Source organism: Rattus norvegicus, chromosome 8, assembly GCF_021556685.1.
Source record: "Rattus norvegicus strain SHRSP/BbbUtx chromosome 8, alternate assembly SHRSP_T2T, whole genome shotgun sequence".
In the NCBI taxonomy this organism is placed as follows: Eukaryota; Metazoa; Chordata; class Mammalia; order Rodentia; family Muridae; genus Rattus; species Rattus norvegicus.
Window position 1 is genome coordinate 48232105 of NC_141541.1, and position 19711 is coordinate 48251815.

A 19711-nucleotide genomic window follows, 5' to 3' on the forward strand; every position below is an offset into this window, starting at 1 on the left:
TTCCTCAAACCAACCATCCTATCCTTCCTTGAATTCTAGATTCCCCTTTTTTACTGTTTAGCCATTTCAAATGAGATTTGTTTTTCTTCCACTACCAACTTTTTTCTAAGTGAAAAATTAACTTAAAGTTTTTTATAAAATAACTGCAAAATGGAAAAACACTCATCCCCTTTTGCCCAAACACATTTCATTTTAAGTTTTTGATGAATAATTCTTTTTGGTTTCAAATCCATTGGAAAATATAGCATTGATAATTCTATGAATGGGGCTAAGAGGTCAATGTCCTAGTTTGCTTTTCTGTTGCTTTGATGAAACACTGACAGAAAACAACGTCAGAGAGGAAAGGATTTGTTTGGCTCACACTTCCACATTACATTCCGTCTTTGAGGGGGACCAGCTCAACAACAATGACTTTGTGCCCTGTGCAAAAACATGTGCTGAATACACAAGACAGGAATGAGGGTTGGGAAGGTGTGGCCTCACATCTTTGTGAGTATGCTTGAAAACCACCAATGGATTCCTGAAGCTATGGTCAGTGCCAAAGCATATGTTCTCCCCTCACATAAACAATGTGACAATAAATTAAGCATGGTGTGGTGGTTTGAACATGTGCGGTCCATGGGAAGTGGCACTATTAGGACGTGTGGCCTTATTAGAAGAGGAGTAGCGTTGTTAGAGGAAGTGTATCACTGTGGAGGCAGGGCTTTGAGGTTTCATATATATGCTCAAGTCTAGCCAGTGTGATCTAAACCCTCCTGCTGGCTTCTGTCTGTCTTATGCAGAAGACATTTTCCTCCTAGCTGCCCTTGGATCAAGATATAGAGCTCTTGGCTCTTCCAATACCATGTCTGCCTGGATGCTGCCATGTTTCCCACCATGATGATAATGGCCTAATCTCTGAAACTTTAAGCCAGCCCCAATGAAATGTTTTCCTTTATAAAAGTTACCTTGGTCATGTTGACCCTTCACAGCCATAAAACCCTAAGCGACAGAGCAAAAAGATTAACAATAGCTCACCATAGATCCTAGCAACATCGGCATATGATTGCTTTCTACATTCCTTATTAAATCAAAAATTTTCGTGTATTTTTTATTTGAAGGAATTGTTATTAAGATTCTCTTCAGTATCTTTAATTTGCAGCATCATGGCCCTTTTTAATTTGGGACTATTATAAAGTAAATTAGAATCCCTTACACATAATCAGTGAGATACCACAATTGTGGATCTGATAAGCAAAATGCAGATAGGTACCAAACCCAATCTGGATAAAAAGTCTAAAAGGATGCTCATAGCCTAAGAACACTAGGCAGACTGACATAATGTTTCATTATGACAATCAAAATAAACACTCAAAGTTGTTGAGTTATTTATTGCTATAATTTTCCATTTGATATACTCAGATCACTACTGACCATGGGTAACTAAACCACTCCAGTCAAAACTAGAGTTAAAAGGCTGGGGAGACTTCAAAGATCAAGCCTTTGCTCTTCAAACAAGAGCACTGAAGTTTAGGTTCCAACCCCCATATAAATGCTGGGTTGTGGGGCTAGAAAGATGACTCTGTAGTTAAGAGCACTTACTACACTTACAGAGGATCCAGGTTCAGATCCCAGTACCCTCACGGCCAAGTGAATAACTTCAGTTCAGGGAAACCAAAGCCCCCTTCTGGCCTCCATAGACACCATAGATGTATGTGCTACATAGACATATATGAAGTCAAATACTCATGTGAACAAAGTAAAAACAGATAAATCTCTTTCTTTACATTGGAAAGGCTTGGGGGTCTACCAGTCATCCAGCATGTGGCAGAAAGAGACAGGGGATATCCATGGCAGGCTGGCTAGCTAGGATACCAGAGTCAGTGAGCTCTATATCCAGAAGACCCCCACCTCAGTAATAAAATAGAGAGCAACTGAGAAAAGCATCCTTGCTTAACTTTAGGCCTTATGTCAGGCACATGCATGCACACAAATCTGTACACACATGCGTGCAAACATGCACAAACATAAACACACACACACACACACACACACACACACACACACACACACAGAGTCCCTTTGGATAAAGAGGAAGCACTCCTTTTAGAGGAAGCCCTGGATGACTCCAAGAAACCAGATTTTTGTCTAGGTGTCCCATTACCTCATGGCTTGACATTGATTAAATCACCTTCTCCTCCAGAAACCAGTTTCCTTATCTACACAACGGAACTGGTCAACATTAGGCTTACTACAACCCTGGGTTGTTATTTCTCCTCTTGTTGCTACATCTCCATAAACACTTGAATTTATCCCATTTGTGTTGTGTCGTGATCGCTTGTTTGAATTTGTGATCTACTAGTATTCTAGTAGCTTAATCTTACGTCTTTGCATATGCAAAACTGTGTTGAAGAAAGGTTCTACTGTGTCTGGAACATAAACTTTCAAATACTTGCAAAATTCCCAAGGAGTCTAAATTTTCAGCAGATGAAAATACAACAGGCATTTCAAGGAAAAAAATGACCAAGGTTACAGTTTAATGGTTTAATTTCTTCATAGTAGTCAATGGGCAACTTTCCTAATGAATTGTTATGTCTACCAAAGTGATCACACATATTAACACAGAAGCTTTATAGAGGTCAGGGAGAAAGCGATTCTGTTTTTGAAACTTAGGAATTCATTTTAAAGTTGCTCTAAATTTCATTTATTGTCAGCACAGAAAGCAGACAGATAACTCCATTATCTACTTGCCAAAGCTTTAATCAAGCACAAGAGCGAGGTGGTTATTCTGCCAAGTAATATAAAATGCTGCCCCAGCGGGACAGGAGAGCTAGGTATGCGGAAGTTACAGAGCACTCGTTGCTAGGAGAAACACTGTTCCATGTGTGTTCAAGCGTTCATATCGTCATAGATCTAAGCTGTTCTGGCAGATTTTATCTTTATTTCATTATTAACATTTTGAAACGACTCTGAATATTCAGTCTGAATTCATTCTAGGTACGCTATAAAAATTGACTTTTTTCTTTCTTACCTGGGCGCCTGAAAAGGATGGTGGTACAACATGTTTGCTTTTCTAAAAGCTGCTTCAAAGGATTCGGAGTATTCAAAGTGCCCGCACTTTGTTCACTGAACCAAACAGGGATTTCTTCTAAAGACCATGACTGTAATTCTGTTTCTCTGGGACTGCAATCAGGGAAAGTACTTGGCATCAAATACCTGTTTAATCAGTCACGAAGGCTCATACACAGAGGCTTCAGCCTGGAAATGTTTGTAAAGAAAATGAGCAGAGTTGAACCTTTAAGTTAGAGAACTCAGCAAGTTAGAACCACATACATCAAGATAAAAAGGACATTTCCAGTAAGATATGCTTATCAAGTACCGAAGCTAAGGAGAATGCAAAAATAAACTTTACATATGTAGTGAAATTGATAGTAAGGATATTTCAACCTTGAGGCTTGGAAGAGGAAAGATATTTACCATCTTGGGTCTTGATCCTCTGGTAGACATGCAGGATCCAGGTTAGAGAAACCAGGAATTGTTACTTTTTTAAATAAAATATCTATTTGAAGCTCACAGTCCTTTCATGTTTAGCCCCCTCTTCCTTCTCCAGGTTCCCTATTCACATTTACCAATTCCACTTGCCTATGCTTATTAGCAAAGAGTTAATATCCACATTAATATGACTGCTAAGCTAAGAATGTATTTAGGAACACCCTGGCATTTAGATGCTTGTATTTCAAAGAAATACTCAAGACTCAGAATAATCCAGGACCGTTTTTTATTCTCCGATAATGGACCTTTAAGTACATAATCCTGGTAGAATTAAAATGATTTGGGATACAAGGCCATCTTGATACCCAGGTAACAGTCCCTTCTTTACATTCATGTCAGAGACTTCCTCAGTTTTGTTACAAGCATAGACTAGGAACAGCCCTAAGCATTGACAATTACCCTTCTTTTTGTTATTGGGTTTTTTTATTTACATTTCAAATGTTATTTGCTTTCCTGGTTTCTCCGACATAAGCCCCTTATCCCACCCCCCTATAAGGGTGTTCCCCTCCCTAACCACCCTCATACCAACACCCCCCTGACATTCCCTACACAGGGGAGTCCAGCCTTGGCAGGATCAAGGGCTTCTCCTTCCACTGATGCCTAACAAGGCCATTCTCTGCTACATAGGCAGCTGGAGACATGGGTCAATCCATGTATAGTTTTTGGGTAGTACTTTAGTAACTGAGAGCTCTGGTTGGTTGGCATTGTTGCTCTTATGGGGTTACAAACCCCTTCAGCTCTTTCAGTCCTTTCTCTAATTCCTGCAATAGGGAGGCTGTTCTCATTTCAATGGTTTGCTACTTAGCATTCGCCTCTCTCTGTATTTGACATGTTCTGGCTGTGCCTTTCAGGAGACTGCTATATTATCAGGCTCCTGACAGCATGCACTTCTTAGCTTCATCAATATATCTAATTTTGGTGACAGTATAAATATATGGGCTGTATACCCATGTGGGGCAGGTTCTAAATGGCAACTCCTTCAGTATCTGCTCTAAATTTTGCCTCCATCTCTTCTACTATAAATATTTTAGTTCCCACTTTTTAAAAGGACTGAAACATCCTCACTTTGGTCATCCTTCTTCTTAAGCTTCATGTGGTCTGTGGATTGCATCTTGGGTAATTCGAGCTTTTGGGCTAATATCCACTTACCATTGAGTACATACCATGTGTGTTTTTCTGTGATTAGGTTACCTCACTCAGGATAATATTTTCTAGTTCCATCCATTTGCCTATGAATTTCATGAAGTCATTATTTTTGATAGCTGAGTAGTATTCCATTGTGTAGATGTACCACATTTTCTGTATCCATTCCTCTGTTGAAAGGTATCTGGGTTCTTTCCAGTCTCTGGCTATTATAAATAAGGCTGCTATGAACATAGTTGGTATAGCTCGGTCCTCAGGTAGCGGAATGTCCAATTTTCTGAAGAATGTTCAGATTAATTTCCAAAGTGGTTGTACCAGTTTGCAATCCCACCAACAATGGAGGGATGTTCCTCTTTCTTTCCATCCTTGCCAGCATCTGCTGTCACCTGAGTTTTTGATCTTAGACATTCTGACTGGTGTGAGGTGGAATCTCAGGGTTGTTTAGATCTGCATTTCCCTGATGAGAAAGGATGTTGAACATTTCTTTAGGTGTTTCGCAGCCATATGGCATTCCTCAGCTGTGAATTCTTTGTTTAGCTCTTACCCAACTTTTTTAATAGGGTTATTTGACTCTCTGGACTCTAACAACTTGAGTTCTTTGTATATTTTGGATATTAGCACTATCAGATGTAGGATTGGTAAAGATTTTTTCCCAATCTATTGGTTGCCATTTTGTCCTAATGACAGTGTCCTTTGCCTTACAGAAGCTTTGCAGGTTTATGAGGTCCCATTGTCGATTCTTGATCTTAGAGGATAAGCCATTAGTGCTCTGTTCAGGAATTTTTCCCCAGTGCCCATGTGATCAAGACTCTTCCCCACTTTTTCTTTTAGTTTGAGTGTATCTGGTTTGATGTGGAGGGCCTTGATCCAAGGACTTAAGCTTTGTACAGGGTGATAAGAATGGATCAATTTGCATTCTTCTACATGCTGCCTCCAGTTGAACAAGCACCATTTACTGAAAATGCTATCTTTTTTCCATTGCATGGTTTTAGCTCTTTTGTCAAAGATCAAGTGACCATAGGTGTGTGGGTTCATTTCTGTTCTGTGGATCTATCTACCTGTCTCTGTACCAAGACCATACAGTCTTTATCAGTATTGCTCTGTAATACTGCTTGAGGTCAGGGATGGTGATTCCCCCAGAAGTTCTTTTATTGTTGAGGACAGTTTTCACTATGCTGGGCTTTTTTATTCCAAATGAATTTGCAAATTGCCCTTTTTAACTCTATGAAGAATTAAGTTGGTATTTTGATGGGGATTGCATTGAATCTGTGGATTGCTTTTGGCAATTTTGTCCATTTTTACTATATTAATCCTGCCAATCCATGAGCATAGGAGGTCTTTACATCTTCTGAGATATTCTTCAATTTCTTTCTTCAGAGACTTGAAGTTCTTATCATACAAATGTTTCACTTGCTTGGTTAAAGTCACACTGAGGTATTTTGTGTTATTTTGGACTATTGTGAAGGGTGCCATTTTTCTAATTTCTTTCACAGCTTGTTTATCCTTTGAGTAGAAGAAGGCTACGGATTTGTTTGAATTAATTTTATACCCAGCCACTTGGCTGAAGTTGTTCATCAGGCTTAGTAGTTCTTTGGTAGAACTTTTGGGGTCATTTAAGTATACTATCATATCATCTGCAAATAGTAATATTTTGACTTCTTTTCCAATTTGTGTTCCTTTGACCTCCTTTTGTTGTCTGATTGCTCTGGCTAGGACTTCGAGAAGTATATTGAATAAGTAGGGAGAGAGTGGGCAGCCTTGTCTAGTCCCTGATTTTAGCAGGATTGCTTCAAGTTTCTCTCCATTTAGCTTGATTTTGGCTAGTGGTTTGCTGCATATTGCTTTTACTATGTTTAGGTAGGGGCCTTAAATTCCTGATCTTTCCAGGACTTTTAACATGAAGGGGTGTTGAATCTTGTCAAATTCTTTCTCAGCAACTAATGAAATGATCATGTGGTTCTTATCTTTGAGTTTGTTTACTTAGTGGATTATGTTGATGGATTTCCGCATATTGAACCATCCCTACATCCCTGGGATGAAGCCTACTTGATCATGATGGATGATGGTTTTGATGTGTTCTTGGATTCAGTTTGCAAGAATTTTATTGAGTATTTTTGTGTCAATATTCATAGGGGAAATTGGTCTGAAGACCTCTGTCTTTGTTGGGTCTTTGTGTAGTCTAGTTATAAGCATAATTGTGGCTTCATAGAAGGAACTTGGTAGTGCTCTGTTTCTATTTTGTGGAATAGTTCGGATACTATTTGTACAAGGTCTTCTATGAAGGTCTGATAGAATTCTGCACTAAATCCATCTGGTCCTGGGCTCTTTTTAGTTGGGATACTTTTAATAACTGCTATTTCTTTAGGAGTTATGGGATTGTTTAGATGGTTTATCTGATTCTGATTTAACTTTGGTACCTGGCATTTGTCTAGAAAATTGTCCGTTTCCTCCAGATTTTCCAGTTTTGTTGAATATAGGATTTTGTAGTAGGATCTGATGATTTTTTTCAATTTCCTCAATTCTGTTATTATGTTTTCCTTTTCATTTCTGATTTTGTTAATTTGGACACATTCTCTGGGCCCTCTGGTTAGTCTGGCTAAGGGTTTATCTATCTTGTTGATCTTGGTATAGCCATTTTTTGTTTCTACTTGGTTGATTTCAGCCCTGAGTTTGATTATTTCCTGCCTTCTACTCCTCTTGGGTGTATTTGCTTCTTTTTGTTCTAGAGCTATTAGGTAGGCTGTCAAGCTGCTAATGTATGTTCTCTCCTGTTTCTATTTGGAGACACTCAGAGCTATGAGTTTTCCTCTTAGAACTGCTTTCATTGTGTCCCATAAGTTTGGGTATGTTGTATGTACCTTCATTTTCATTAAATTCTAAGAAGTTTCTAATTTCTTTCTTTATTTCTTCCTTGACCAAGTTATCATTAAGTAGAGTATTGTTCAGCTTCCATGAATATGTGGGCTATCTGTCATTTTTGTTGTTATTGAAGATCAGTCTTAGTGCGTGGTGATCTGATAGGATGCATGGGATTGTTTCTATCTTCCTGTATCTGTTGAGGCCTATTTTGTGACTGATTATATGGTCAGTTTTGGAGAAGGTACCATGAGGTGCTGAGAAGAAGGTGTATCCTTTTTTTTAGGATGAAATATTCTATACATATCTGTTACATCCATTTGGTTCATAACTTCTGTTAGTTTCTCTATGTCTCTGTTTAATTTCTGTTTCCATGATCTGTCCATTGATGAGAGTGGGGAGTTGAAATCTCCTACTATTATTGTGTGAGGTGCAATGTGTGCTTTGAGCTTTAGTAAGGTTTCTTTTATGAATGTAGGTGCCCTTGCATTTGGAGCATAGATATTTAGGATTGAGAGTTCATCTTGATGGATTTTTCCTTTGATGAATATTAAGTGTCCTTCCTTATATTTTTTGATAACTTTTGGTTGAAAGTAAATTTTATTCAATATTAGAATGGCTACTCCAGCTTGTTTCTTTGGACCATTTGCTTGGAAAGTTGTTTTTCAGCCTTTAACTCTGAGGTAGTGTCCGTCTTTGTCTCTGAGGTGTGTTTCCTGTATGCAGCAGAATGCTGGATCCTCTATATGTATCCTGTCTGTTAGTCTGTGTCTTTTTATTGGGGAATTGATAGCAATGATGTTAAGAGATATTAAGGAATAGCAATTTTTTTCCTGTTATCTTTGTTGTTAGAGGTGGAATTACGTTTGTGTGTCTGTTTTCTTTTGGTTTCATTGTAAGGAGATTACTGTCTTGCTTTTTCTAGGATGTAGTTTCCTTCCTTGTGTTGGAGTTTTCCATCTATTTGCCTTTGTAGTGCTGATTTGTAGAAAGATATTGTGTAAATTTGGTTTTGTCATGGACTATCTTGGCTTCTCTATCTATGTTAATTGAGAATTTTGCTGAATATAGTAGACTGGGCTGGCATTTGTGTTCTCTTAGAGTCTGTATGACATCTGCCCAGGATCTTCTGAAGGCTTTCATAGTCTTTGGTGAGAAGTCTGGTGTAATTCTGATAGGTCTGACTTTATATGTTATTTGACTTTTATACCTTACTGCTTTTAATATTCTTTCTTTGTTTTGTGTGTTTAGTGTTTTGACTATTATATGATGGGAAGAATTTCTTTTCTGGTCCAATCGATTTGGAGTTCTGTAGGCTTCTTGTATGTTTATGGGCATCTCTTTCTTTAGGTTAGGGAAGTTTTCTTCTGCAATTTTGTTGAAGATATTTACTGGTCCTTTGAGCTGGGAGACTTCACTCTCTTCTATACCTATTATCCTTAAGTTTGATCTTCTCATTGCGTCTTGGATTTCCTGGGTGTTTTAGGCTAGTAGCTTCTTGTGTACTACATTTTCTTTGACTGTTGTATCGATGTTTTTCTATGGTATCTTCTGCCCTTGAGATTCTCTCTTCTATCTCTTGTATTCTGTTGATGATGCTTGCATCTATGACTCCTGATCTCTTCCCTAGGTTTTTTATCTCCAGGGTTATCTCCCTTTGTGCTTTCTTTATTGTTTTTATTTCAAATTTTAACTCCTGGATTTTTTTTTCTATTTCCTTTACCTGTCTGGTTGTGTTTTCCTGTAATTCTTTAAAGGATTTTTGTGTTTCCTCTTTAAGGGCTTCTACTTATTTACTTGCGTTGTCCTGTATTTCTTTAAGGGACTTATTTATATCCTTTCTAAATTCCTCTATCATCATCATAAGATGTGATTTTCAATCCAATTCTTGCTTTTCTGATGTGTTTGGATATCCAGTATTTGCTTTGATGGGAGAATGAGGCTCTGATGTTGCCAAGTAGTCTTGGTTTCTGTTGCTTAGGCTCCTGCACTTGCCCCTTGCCATTGGGTTGCCTCTAGTGTTAGCTTGTCTTGCTGTCTCTGACAGTGGCTTGACCCTCCTGTAGGCCTGTGTATCAGCACTCCTTTAGATTTGTTTTCTTTCAGTCAAATCTGGGAACAGAAAGCTACTCCTGGCTTTGTGTGACCTGAAGCCTCCAGGCAGGTTGTTTGGTGCAGAAGAGTTGTTCTTACCTCTGCTCTCAGGTGTGCAGGAGCTCCTGGGGACTGGCTTTCAGCTCTGGGCACAAGCAGAAACTGGAACGATCCTGCCCCTGACTGTCCCTAGGTCCCTCTGCCCAGAGGGCACAGAGGGCACTAGGTGGTTTCATCTTGGGTCAGGAATGTTGGCAGAAAATAGTTGTCTCCTCTGAGTTCTCCAGATTGTCTGCACTTCTGAGGATCCAGCTCTCTCCTCCATAGGATTTGGGTGCAGTGAGCTGTGGGACTGTTTCAGTTCAGTCCCATGAGTAGGCAGAAACCAGTAGGTTTCTGCCACTGACTGCTCCTATATTCCTGTATCCAGAGGCCACAAGGAATGTGAGGAAAATGTGACCAGAAGTTGTGGTCTCCCCTGAGCTCTCAGGATTCAACAATTACCCTTCTTAAATACAAACTTTCCCAGAATCTAAAAGCTTTTGAGCATCCACATGCCATGGATGGAAACTTCCACACCTGACTAATGTCAAAACACAGATATGCTGAAAATATTACCCAAAATTACTTTCAGCCTATCTATATAAAGTATGTCTGAAATGTAAATGAACTCTTGTGTTTAAATTCAGTTCCCATCCTCAATATATCTCATTATGAATATGCAAGTATTCCCAAATTTGAAACAAATCTAAAATTCAAAACTCTCCTGTTGTTAAGTTCTCATCATTTCTTGGATTATGGTTCTATATACTTACCAATTATACTACAACTGACAATGCCCAAAACAACTGTGCCTGTGCCCAAAACAACTAAACTGTGAGAACTGATGGCTCAGAACAAGGCATGTCAGAGGTCCTTGGTGTGTCCCACTTCGTATCATAGCCTTACAATAACTTCTAGATGCACTCCCTTGTCATCACAAAATGAATAAAAATCAGTGTACAAGTGTGAGAACACTCTGGAGTTTCCATGCATTGCAGTTACACTGGGTTATTTATTTTACTATATTGTGCTGCTCATAAGCCTCTGCCAGGTAACAGATGCAGTTGGTGGTTACTTACCAGAGAGAAGCATACTGGGAGGAATATGAAGTTGGCAGTAAACATCACTGCAATGGACTGATTCTTACATCCTCCCCCAAATTCACACATTGACATCCTAACTTTGAAGGTGATGGTAGCAAAAGTCTCCACTTCGTGAGAAGATTGGGCCTTCAAGACCCACCCTCATTGTCAGGATGACAGAAGCCTCAGACAACTGACTTGTCTCTCTCCAGGTGAAGATAAAGTAAAATGCCAGTCATCAATGAACTGAGAAGCAGGTTCTCACTAAGTCAACATCTGTAATCACCTTCTCTTGCACTGTGCAGGTACTAAAACTGCAACATTAGAAGAGAATGTATTGTTGGTGGGATTGTAAGCTGGTACAATCACTCTGGAAATCAGTCTGCAGATGCCTCAGAAAATTGGACATAGTCCTACCTGAGGTCCAAGCTATACCACTCCTGAGCATATACCCAAAAGATGCTCCAACATATAACGAGGACATGTGCTCTACTATATTCATAGCAGCCTTATTTATAACAGTCAGAAGCTGAAAAGAACCCAAACATCCTTCGACAGAGGAATGGATCCAGAAAATGTGGTATATCTACACAATGGAGTACTACTCAGCTATTACAAGCAATGACTTCATGAAATTCATAGGCAAATGGAATGAGCTAGAAAATATCATCCTGAGTGAGGTAACCCAATAACAAAAAAACACACATGGTATGCACGCACAGAGAAGTGGATATTAGCCCAAAAGCTCAGATTACCCAAGATACAATGCACAGATGACATGAAGCTCACGAAGAAGGACGACCAACTTGAGGATGCTTCAGTCCTTCTTAGAAGGGGAATCAAAAATATTCACAGGAGGAAATATGGAGACAAAATTTGGAGCAGAGATTGAAGGAAAGGCCATCCAGAGACTGTCCCACCTGGGGATCCAGCCCATATATATACAGCCACCAAATCCAGACAATAGTGCTGATGCCAAGAAGTGAATGCTGACAGGAGCCTGATACAGCTGTCTCCTGAGAGGCTCTACCAGACCATGATAAATACAGAGGCAAATCCTCACAGCAACCATTGAACTGAGAACAGGGTCCCCATTGGAGGAGTTAGAGAAAGGATTGAAGAAGCTGAAGGGGTTTGCAACCCCATAAGAACAACAATACCAACCAACCAGAGCTTCCAAGGACTAAACCACCTTCCAAAAGGTACATATGGACAGACCCATGGCTCCAGCTGCATATGTAGCAGAGGATGGCCTTGTTAGGCACCAGTGGGAGGAGAAGCCCTTGGTCCTGCCAAGACTGAACCCCCAAGTGTAGGGAAATGCCAGGGTGGGGAGGTGGGAAAGAGTGGTTGGATAGGTGGGGGGTGGATTAAAGGATTTATGCATGGAAAACTAGGAAAGGGGATAACATTTGACATGTAAATTAAAAATTTCCAATAAAAAAAACGAGATAATGTATTTGTGTTTTTTATAAGCTAGCCTACTTATGGTGTTTTTATTAGGGTAGGCCAGACAGATCAAAGCAATGCCCTTTAATCATGATGGAGCAAAATGAAATTTCAATGGATCCCAACAAGCACAACAGAGAATTGGAGCCAGATGACCCTTAGGAACCAAGCATCCAGGAAAGAAATGAACCAACAGGGAAGGCACTGCCTAAACTGCAGGATTCCTAGGAGGGAATATGGGAGAAGCCCATGTTTTACGGCTGTTCTCTGAACTACATTATTTAAAAAGTTGAATATCTCTTGCTGCAGGTCAGGTACGACAATGGAAGCTGGGCATGACCATAGAAAGGAAATCAAGAAATTATCCTCTAAAAATGTAATGGTGTTAAAACTTTTTTCTCACTCTGATTTTTTTAAAAGGAAAAAAAAACATGACTATCAATTTGAATAAAAATAATAAAACAAGAAACACAGAAAGACAAAAACACGCAAAAAACAAAATCCATAAAACACAAAATTGGAAACCGTAATACACAAGCAAAAAAACCAGTAAGACAAAAATCCCCAAACAATGCGATATGAGCAAAACGTCTATAAAAATACCATCTTGTGTTGGACCTTTACTGCTGTGTGTGTGGTTAATATACCCAGTGAGGCTCCATTGGAGAAAAGTAATTGTTCTTTTGCAAGCAGATGTCAAATGGAGATAGCTTCTTGGCTCATGATGGGAGCAATTTACAATTCCAATCCAATTTTCGCATTTCCCAGAAAGTCTTCTCCAATGATGAGTTATTTATGTTCCCTCTATCAGCTCTCTAAATAGCCTTGAACATGTCACTCTCTGACTTTTCATTAGTCACCTTTGAGACAGTTCATACAAACTCAAGTACAACTCTATTCCATCTGATCTCAAATCCCTGCGCCCTTGACCATTTGCCATATCATTAATAAAGTATTCTACCCATGAATCATGTGATTGATTCATGATTCACTTCACCGGTCAAATACCATTGATTTCCCTTCTTAGTGAAACTGAGAAATTGAACATTTAGTAGGTAAAAGTGTAGGTTTTCAGATGAAGGCTAATTAATTACCTTAAGAATACAAGGATGATGGATACCAATTAGGACTCAGAAACTGTGAGTTCCTGAACTTCACTTATGAATAAACTTTCAGTGAGAACTTCTTTTCTCCCAGGACTATCTGAAGCTCATCCATGGGGACTAGTGTCTCAGAGGAGACTAGAAAGGTGGCCTATTGACAAATCATTATTTTCAGAGAAGAAAACTTGGACTAGCATGAACTCGTCCATTAATCACACTCAAGGCAATTCTTCTAAACACTGAAGAATTTTCTTATTTCTTAAGCTATTTATGAAGAGAATTCAATGATGCTGAAAGGCACTGGCATTCATTTCTAACAAGGGGTTCATTTGCTTTAGCAGAAGAAAGAAACATTTTTGTTTGGATTATGCTGTCTTTCTAACAAGACCCCTTTTTCCTCGGTAGAACCGTGAGCAGAGGCACACTTCTGGACCAGAACTACTTTCTTGCACATCCTCAGTGCTGTGAGTATCTCTTGGCTACAGAGAAGGAAGAGTTATTGCTTAGTATAAGGTTCTGTTTGTCTCCAGAATGAATAAATAGAGTTAACATTGATGCATGGAGATTGATCATCAAGCAGATTCTAGCAGATGAAGTTCAGCCTCACAATGAAAAGTCATGACTACGCACCTAACCAGAATGTTGAGGCCTTGAAGGGATTTCAAATTAGCTATTTACTCAAGTTCTACTGTAGCAGCATCCTCAGGTAGTGATTCTAGTGAAATGTACACTACATAATATCTGTGCTTTAAGGCTCTATCGTGCTAAGACTCTTCAAGTTAACTCCATGACCAAAATCTTAAAAACTGGAATTTTCCTATGTCAACAATTAAAAACGTAAAAAACAAGGTTTAGGATACTATTAAATTTTAGCTCAAGGGGTTGGGGATTTAGCTCAGTGGTAGAGCGCTTGCCTAGCAAGCCCAAGGCCCTGGGTTCGGTCCCCAGCTCCGAAAAAAAAAATTTTTTTAGCTCACATGCAGAAAAGAAAATACATATATTATTAACCCTTTTTTTTCTTCTTCTAAGGCAATGAAAAAAATTTAAAAGGGCAAAGTCCTTTATTGCAACAACATTGCTTAGGAAAAATAACACAATCTCAAGATAGTCAAGGTTAAATGAGTTAAGAAAGACGTGTGTACTCTGGCAATCTGGAATTTCTGGAAACAGAAACAAACAAAAAAAAAAAGAGGAAACACCATTTCCTGTTTTGGAAAAGATAGAGCAGGGAGATTTACATGCAGCAAAACCTTTTGAAGCCAGGCTTAACAGCAGACTTGGAGACACATTATGTAGTACATTGTCCCTGTTATGACAAGCATATACCACATATAAATGCAGACATACATCGGTCTACATAAATGTATACACAACTGGGGGCATACTGTCAACAAGCTATGCACTTACATATCATTTAGCAAATGTCATTCAATGTTATTTCACACTCTGTTCTATGTATAGGTCCTGCAGATACTATTGAGATCCCTCAGCTTAGCATCTATGAATAAAGCCAAAAAAGATAATTCAGTTCCTTGAGTATTCAGATATAGATATGGCCAAATATAGACATGTCTAACAAGACATCCTTGTTAGAAGAATATAGATACAGTCTCTGGCTGGCCTGAATATAGAACTTTGAAGATGACTTTTTATGGAGGAGACTCTACTAAGACCTCACCTAAGCTGAGATCTAGAAATCAAGTAGGACTTAGTCTGCAGTGAAGACAGTGGGAAAGAGCAAGGAGAGCCCATTGTGCAATAATAGAAAAGCAAAGGGAAGGGTGGTTCTCTCCAGGAATTAGAACAGGGTGAGCAAACTATGTCTACAAAGGGCCACATAGAAGATGTTTTAGTCACACTAGAGGCCTGTATGGTCCCTGTTGCAACTGCTCAAGTCTGACATTTAGCACAAAAGCAGGCAGATAACACCAAAGCAAGTGAGTCTGACTGTGCTCCAATAGAACTGTGTTTACCAAACCAGGGTAGTCATTTGCCAAGCTTTGAATCCAAGAGATTATGTGTGGAACACAGAATAGGGAAAGAAGAAAACATGGCAGGTAAGGCTGCAAAAGTGGACAAGGTGAGGTCATCAATGCTATGCTAAGAAGGATGTGAGCTACGAACCTTAGGACAATTCGAGCTGTGAGTAGGAAAGGGTGTAGGAGATGAGAAGAAAGAGCCCAGTTAGGGGCTGTACTTTTACACTGATGAAAGTTTAATAACACAGACTCAAACGCCAATATGAAGAACAACCAAGCGGGGAATAAGGAGCTAACTCATTGATCTCCTGATCTCCTGAAAGGTGGAGGAGTGTCGTTTCACTCTACACATCACAGCATTCCTAATGGGGAAATAAAATGTCCACACAATATAGTACTCAATTTTAGTAAACATATAAATCCAAGTGTTTAATCTAGTGTTTTAACTCTGAAGCCTTAGCTTCCTAAAGTTGATGGGGGTGGAGGGGCTGAGGGGTTGTTGTCACTTGTGTGTATGAAATATCCAGCTTCCTTCAGAAATATCAAAAAAAGTCCACAGGGTGCTCCAAACTTTGCCCTGTGCAGCTGTCTGTTTCCTGATTAGCTCAGACTCAGCATCCCTTCTGTGGGCCACCACAGCATCTGCCACTCCTATTAGGATCACTCCTCTCAGCGGGTTCTGGCCTTCCATTAGCACCTTTTTCTATTGCCACTCCAGGATCCCCTTTATTTCTGTACCAAGCTAGATCCTTTAGAGAAGGAGGGAGGAAATGGCTCTTTCTTATCTATACCTTGTGTGGTTACCTGGTTACCAGGTTGTTGCTATGAACAGGATCTCAAACAAACTCATGCAGAGACCACCTAGACTGACTCCGTAAAACTTAATTCCACCCGCACGTGTGTTAGGGATGAAGGGTGACCTCACACTGCCTACCTGTGAATCTTTCCATGTGAGCAAGGCTCAAGACCCTCCCCTACTAAAGTCGTATGACTCCACCTTCGGGGGGGAAAAAAGCTGACTCCCAGCTCTAGCTCATATGAGACTCCTTACTCTTTACTTCACGAACATTGGGTCTTTGACCCTGCCTAGTACTCAACCCTAAGACTCAGTTTATGCTTCTCTTTCTCTGACTCTATTCTCTGTCCATGTGTCTCTGGGCAAAGGGTATTTTCTGAGTCTCCCCCAAAGAAGCCTGTGTGTGACTCCACCAAGTGATTTTTCATTTACTAGGTGATGTTACAGTTATCATTCAGGATATTTATATATTCCTTAGTGGGCAACAGAATTTAAAACATAATGAGCTTCTGTCAAGTGCCTATGGAATCCATTCATCTGATCCTCCAAATAGCGTGTAGTATATAGCATATAGCACCAGGACATTTCATGCTGATCTAGAGAGGCTGCCACACTCCTCTATATGGGAAATGAAGGCAATTCCATGTCTACCCTAGATAAAAAGCCCAGGCAGATGGCCAGTTACATCAGTCATTAATGCAAAGTCAAAATTTCCTCCCTTTCTCCTTACCATTTCTTGAAAAGTACCCAGTTTATGATATTACAGAAGATAGCCTTGCCTTGATCGGGAGAAGAAAACTGATGAAATAGAGGAACCTTTCTCCCCAAATCTCTCAATGTTCACCTGCATTAGAGAGAAATTAATGGAGAGAAAGCCACCTATCAGAGAGCCGGAGGCATCCTCCTTTGAGCTGTTTTTGGTGTATTTTAGAACTGTACAGTTCATCTCCCAGTACTTTATCTTACACATTTCCAAGAAAATGACAAGGAAAAAGACTCTCATTAACACTGGCTGTCATTCTACGCTTTCCTGGTGAACTTTACTAGAACCAAAGGCTTATCTTTTCGCTTATTTAGGTTAATGTCTACAGTTCTTTATCCAACATACACGAATTAGGTGTTTCCATATATCAAGTAACTGAGCTTACACATTTTAATCTAAGGACATTTTTCTACTTCCTCCAGAGTCTTGTTTATTCAGTTTGTATCATTTGATAAGGTCCCCTTAAAGAAAGGACCTTAATTAGAATGTGGGCCCATTAACAAACATTTGGTTTAAAGCTAAGCTTATAGTACAAAATCACAAATACTCAGGAGAAGGACAAGAAGATGTACAAGGCCAGCCTGGGCAAAATAGCGAAGTCCAAACTAACCAAGGCTAAGAGACTGTGTCTCAATCCTTTTCCCTTTCTCTCAACAACAACAACAACAACAACAAAGAAATTGTAAAAGCAAATAAAATTAAGGCATCTGCTCTAATTTTTATCCCACCCACTGATATAATAGCAATTATTATTTTTAGTTATTTTTATAAACACATGTAACATGGGTTCCCATCACTGTATCTGTACTAGGGACATAGCACAGGGATACAGTACTTGTCTATCATATCCCTGCTCCTAGGTTCAAACCTCAGCACCAGAAAAATATTTTTCTTTCAGAATGCAATATGGGTATAAGGGTTGATTTCTCATGAGCTCTCAGTTACATTTACATACATGCTTCGTATTTACACTATACTCACTTTAAGTCATTCTATGGCTTGTTGACAGGTAAGCTATTACATTTAAAATTATTATTTTCTTAAGTATGTGAGTAAAAAAACTATCATTTTCAAGTTCACTTAATACTTTCAAAGTCTATTAAGAGCTGGTTTGAGGCCAGCAAGGTGGCTTAGCAAGTAGAGGTGCTTCGACAGCCTGACGACCTGAGTTCAATCTGCAGAATCCACACAGTAAAAGGAGAGAACCAACTCCCTCGAGGTTTCCTTTAACTCTTGCACGTGTGCCATGGGCATGTTGCACATGTGCCCACTCATAAATAAATGGAAGTTTAAGAATTCAAAGTTGGTTTAGGAGCCCAAAGTCAGATCATCAATCAGTAAGGGAACAATGCCTACTGGATATGTATATATGGAGAAAGAGGGTCCTGAAATACAGCCATGTCCTGAAGGACCACGATACAAATCTATTGCTGTTGATATTCCAACTCTCCTTGACTATGGTCTAAAATAAAAAGCAGGCTGGAGCTGTGGCTCCACGATAGAGGGTTTGTCTAGCATGCATAAAGCCCTGAGGTACATTATCAGCACCAGGGACTGAATAAATGAGTGAGTAAATGAGTGAATGATTGGATAGATGAATGACTAGCAGTTAATAGCCAACTATTTTTAAGTTTTTCTGTTATTCATAAGAGATACATCTAAAATATAAACTAACAACCAATATCTCTTGACTAGAATCGTCATCATTATCATGGTCATCGTCAGATTCTAAGAACTACATCCTTGCTGTCTTCCTGGGAGATCAAAGGACATGAGAAATGGCACTGCAATCACTGAGTTCGTCCTCCTAGGCTTCCCTGGCATCCAAGGCTGGGAAGCCCTTCTCTTCATATCGATCTTTCTCATCTACGTATTAACCCTTTCAGGCAATGGACTCATTATCGTTATTGTCTGGGTTGAGCCCAGGCTTCAAACTCCAATGTACTTTTTTCTTTGCAACTTAGCCTTCCTAGAGATCTGGTATACCACCACCGTCATCCCAAAATTGCTAGAAACTTTTGTGGTATCAAAAACAATCATCTGCACTGCCTGCTGTCTGCTACAGGCCTTCTTCCACTTCTTCCTGGGCACCACTGAATTCTTGATTCTGGGCAGCATGTCTTTTGACCGCTACCTGGCCATCTGTAAGCCCCTCCGTTACCCCACCATTATGACCAGCAACCTCTGCCTACAGCTGGCCCTCAGCTCCTGGCTAGCAGGCTTCACCATCGTCTTTTGTCAGACAATGCTGCTTGTACAGTTGCCATTCTGTGGCAACAATGTCATCAACCACTTCTACTGTGACGTGGGTCCCATCTTGAAAGCTGCCTGTGCAGACACCAGCATATTGGAACTACTTGGTCTCCTGGCAACCATCATTGTGATCCCAGGGTCACTCCTCTTTACCATCATTTCTTACATCTACATCTTATCCACCATCCTACGGATCTCCTCCGCGTCTGGCCGCCAAAAGGCTTTTTCTACGTGTGCCTCTCACCTGACAGTAGTCTCTCTGCTCTATGGAGCTGTCTTATTCATGTACCTGAGACCCACAGCACACTCCTCCTTTAAGATTAATAAGGTGGTGTCCGTGCTAAACACTATCCTCACACCCCTTCTTAATCCCTTTATTTATACCATAAGAAACAAAGAAGTGAAGGGGGCCCTAAGAAAAGCCATTACTTGTGCAAACACCCATCATGCAAAGTGAAACCTTCAGTACACCAGTAGGAGCCTAATGCAGATATTAATACAGACCCGATAGGCAAACTTGTAGAAGAGTCTGACAAAGGTCTCCCCATAAATATCAGAAATTCTAGTACAATGTTATCTAAAAAAAAAAAAAAAAAAAAACAGAGCTATGAAAGTAAACT

General features: G+C 39.7%; 1 protein-coding gene across 1 annotated transcript; it reads left to right on the forward strand.

Annotated features, from left to right (window-relative positions):
- Nucleotides 1–18609: 18609 nt before the first annotated feature.
- Or6x1 (olfactory receptor family 6 subfamily X member 1) lies at nucleotides 18610–19548 on the forward strand. The gene is given in 1 exon segment (NM_001000482.1): nucleotides 18610–19548. A coding segment is annotated over 1 exon segment (939 nt).
- Nucleotides 19549–19711: the final 163 nt, after the last annotated feature.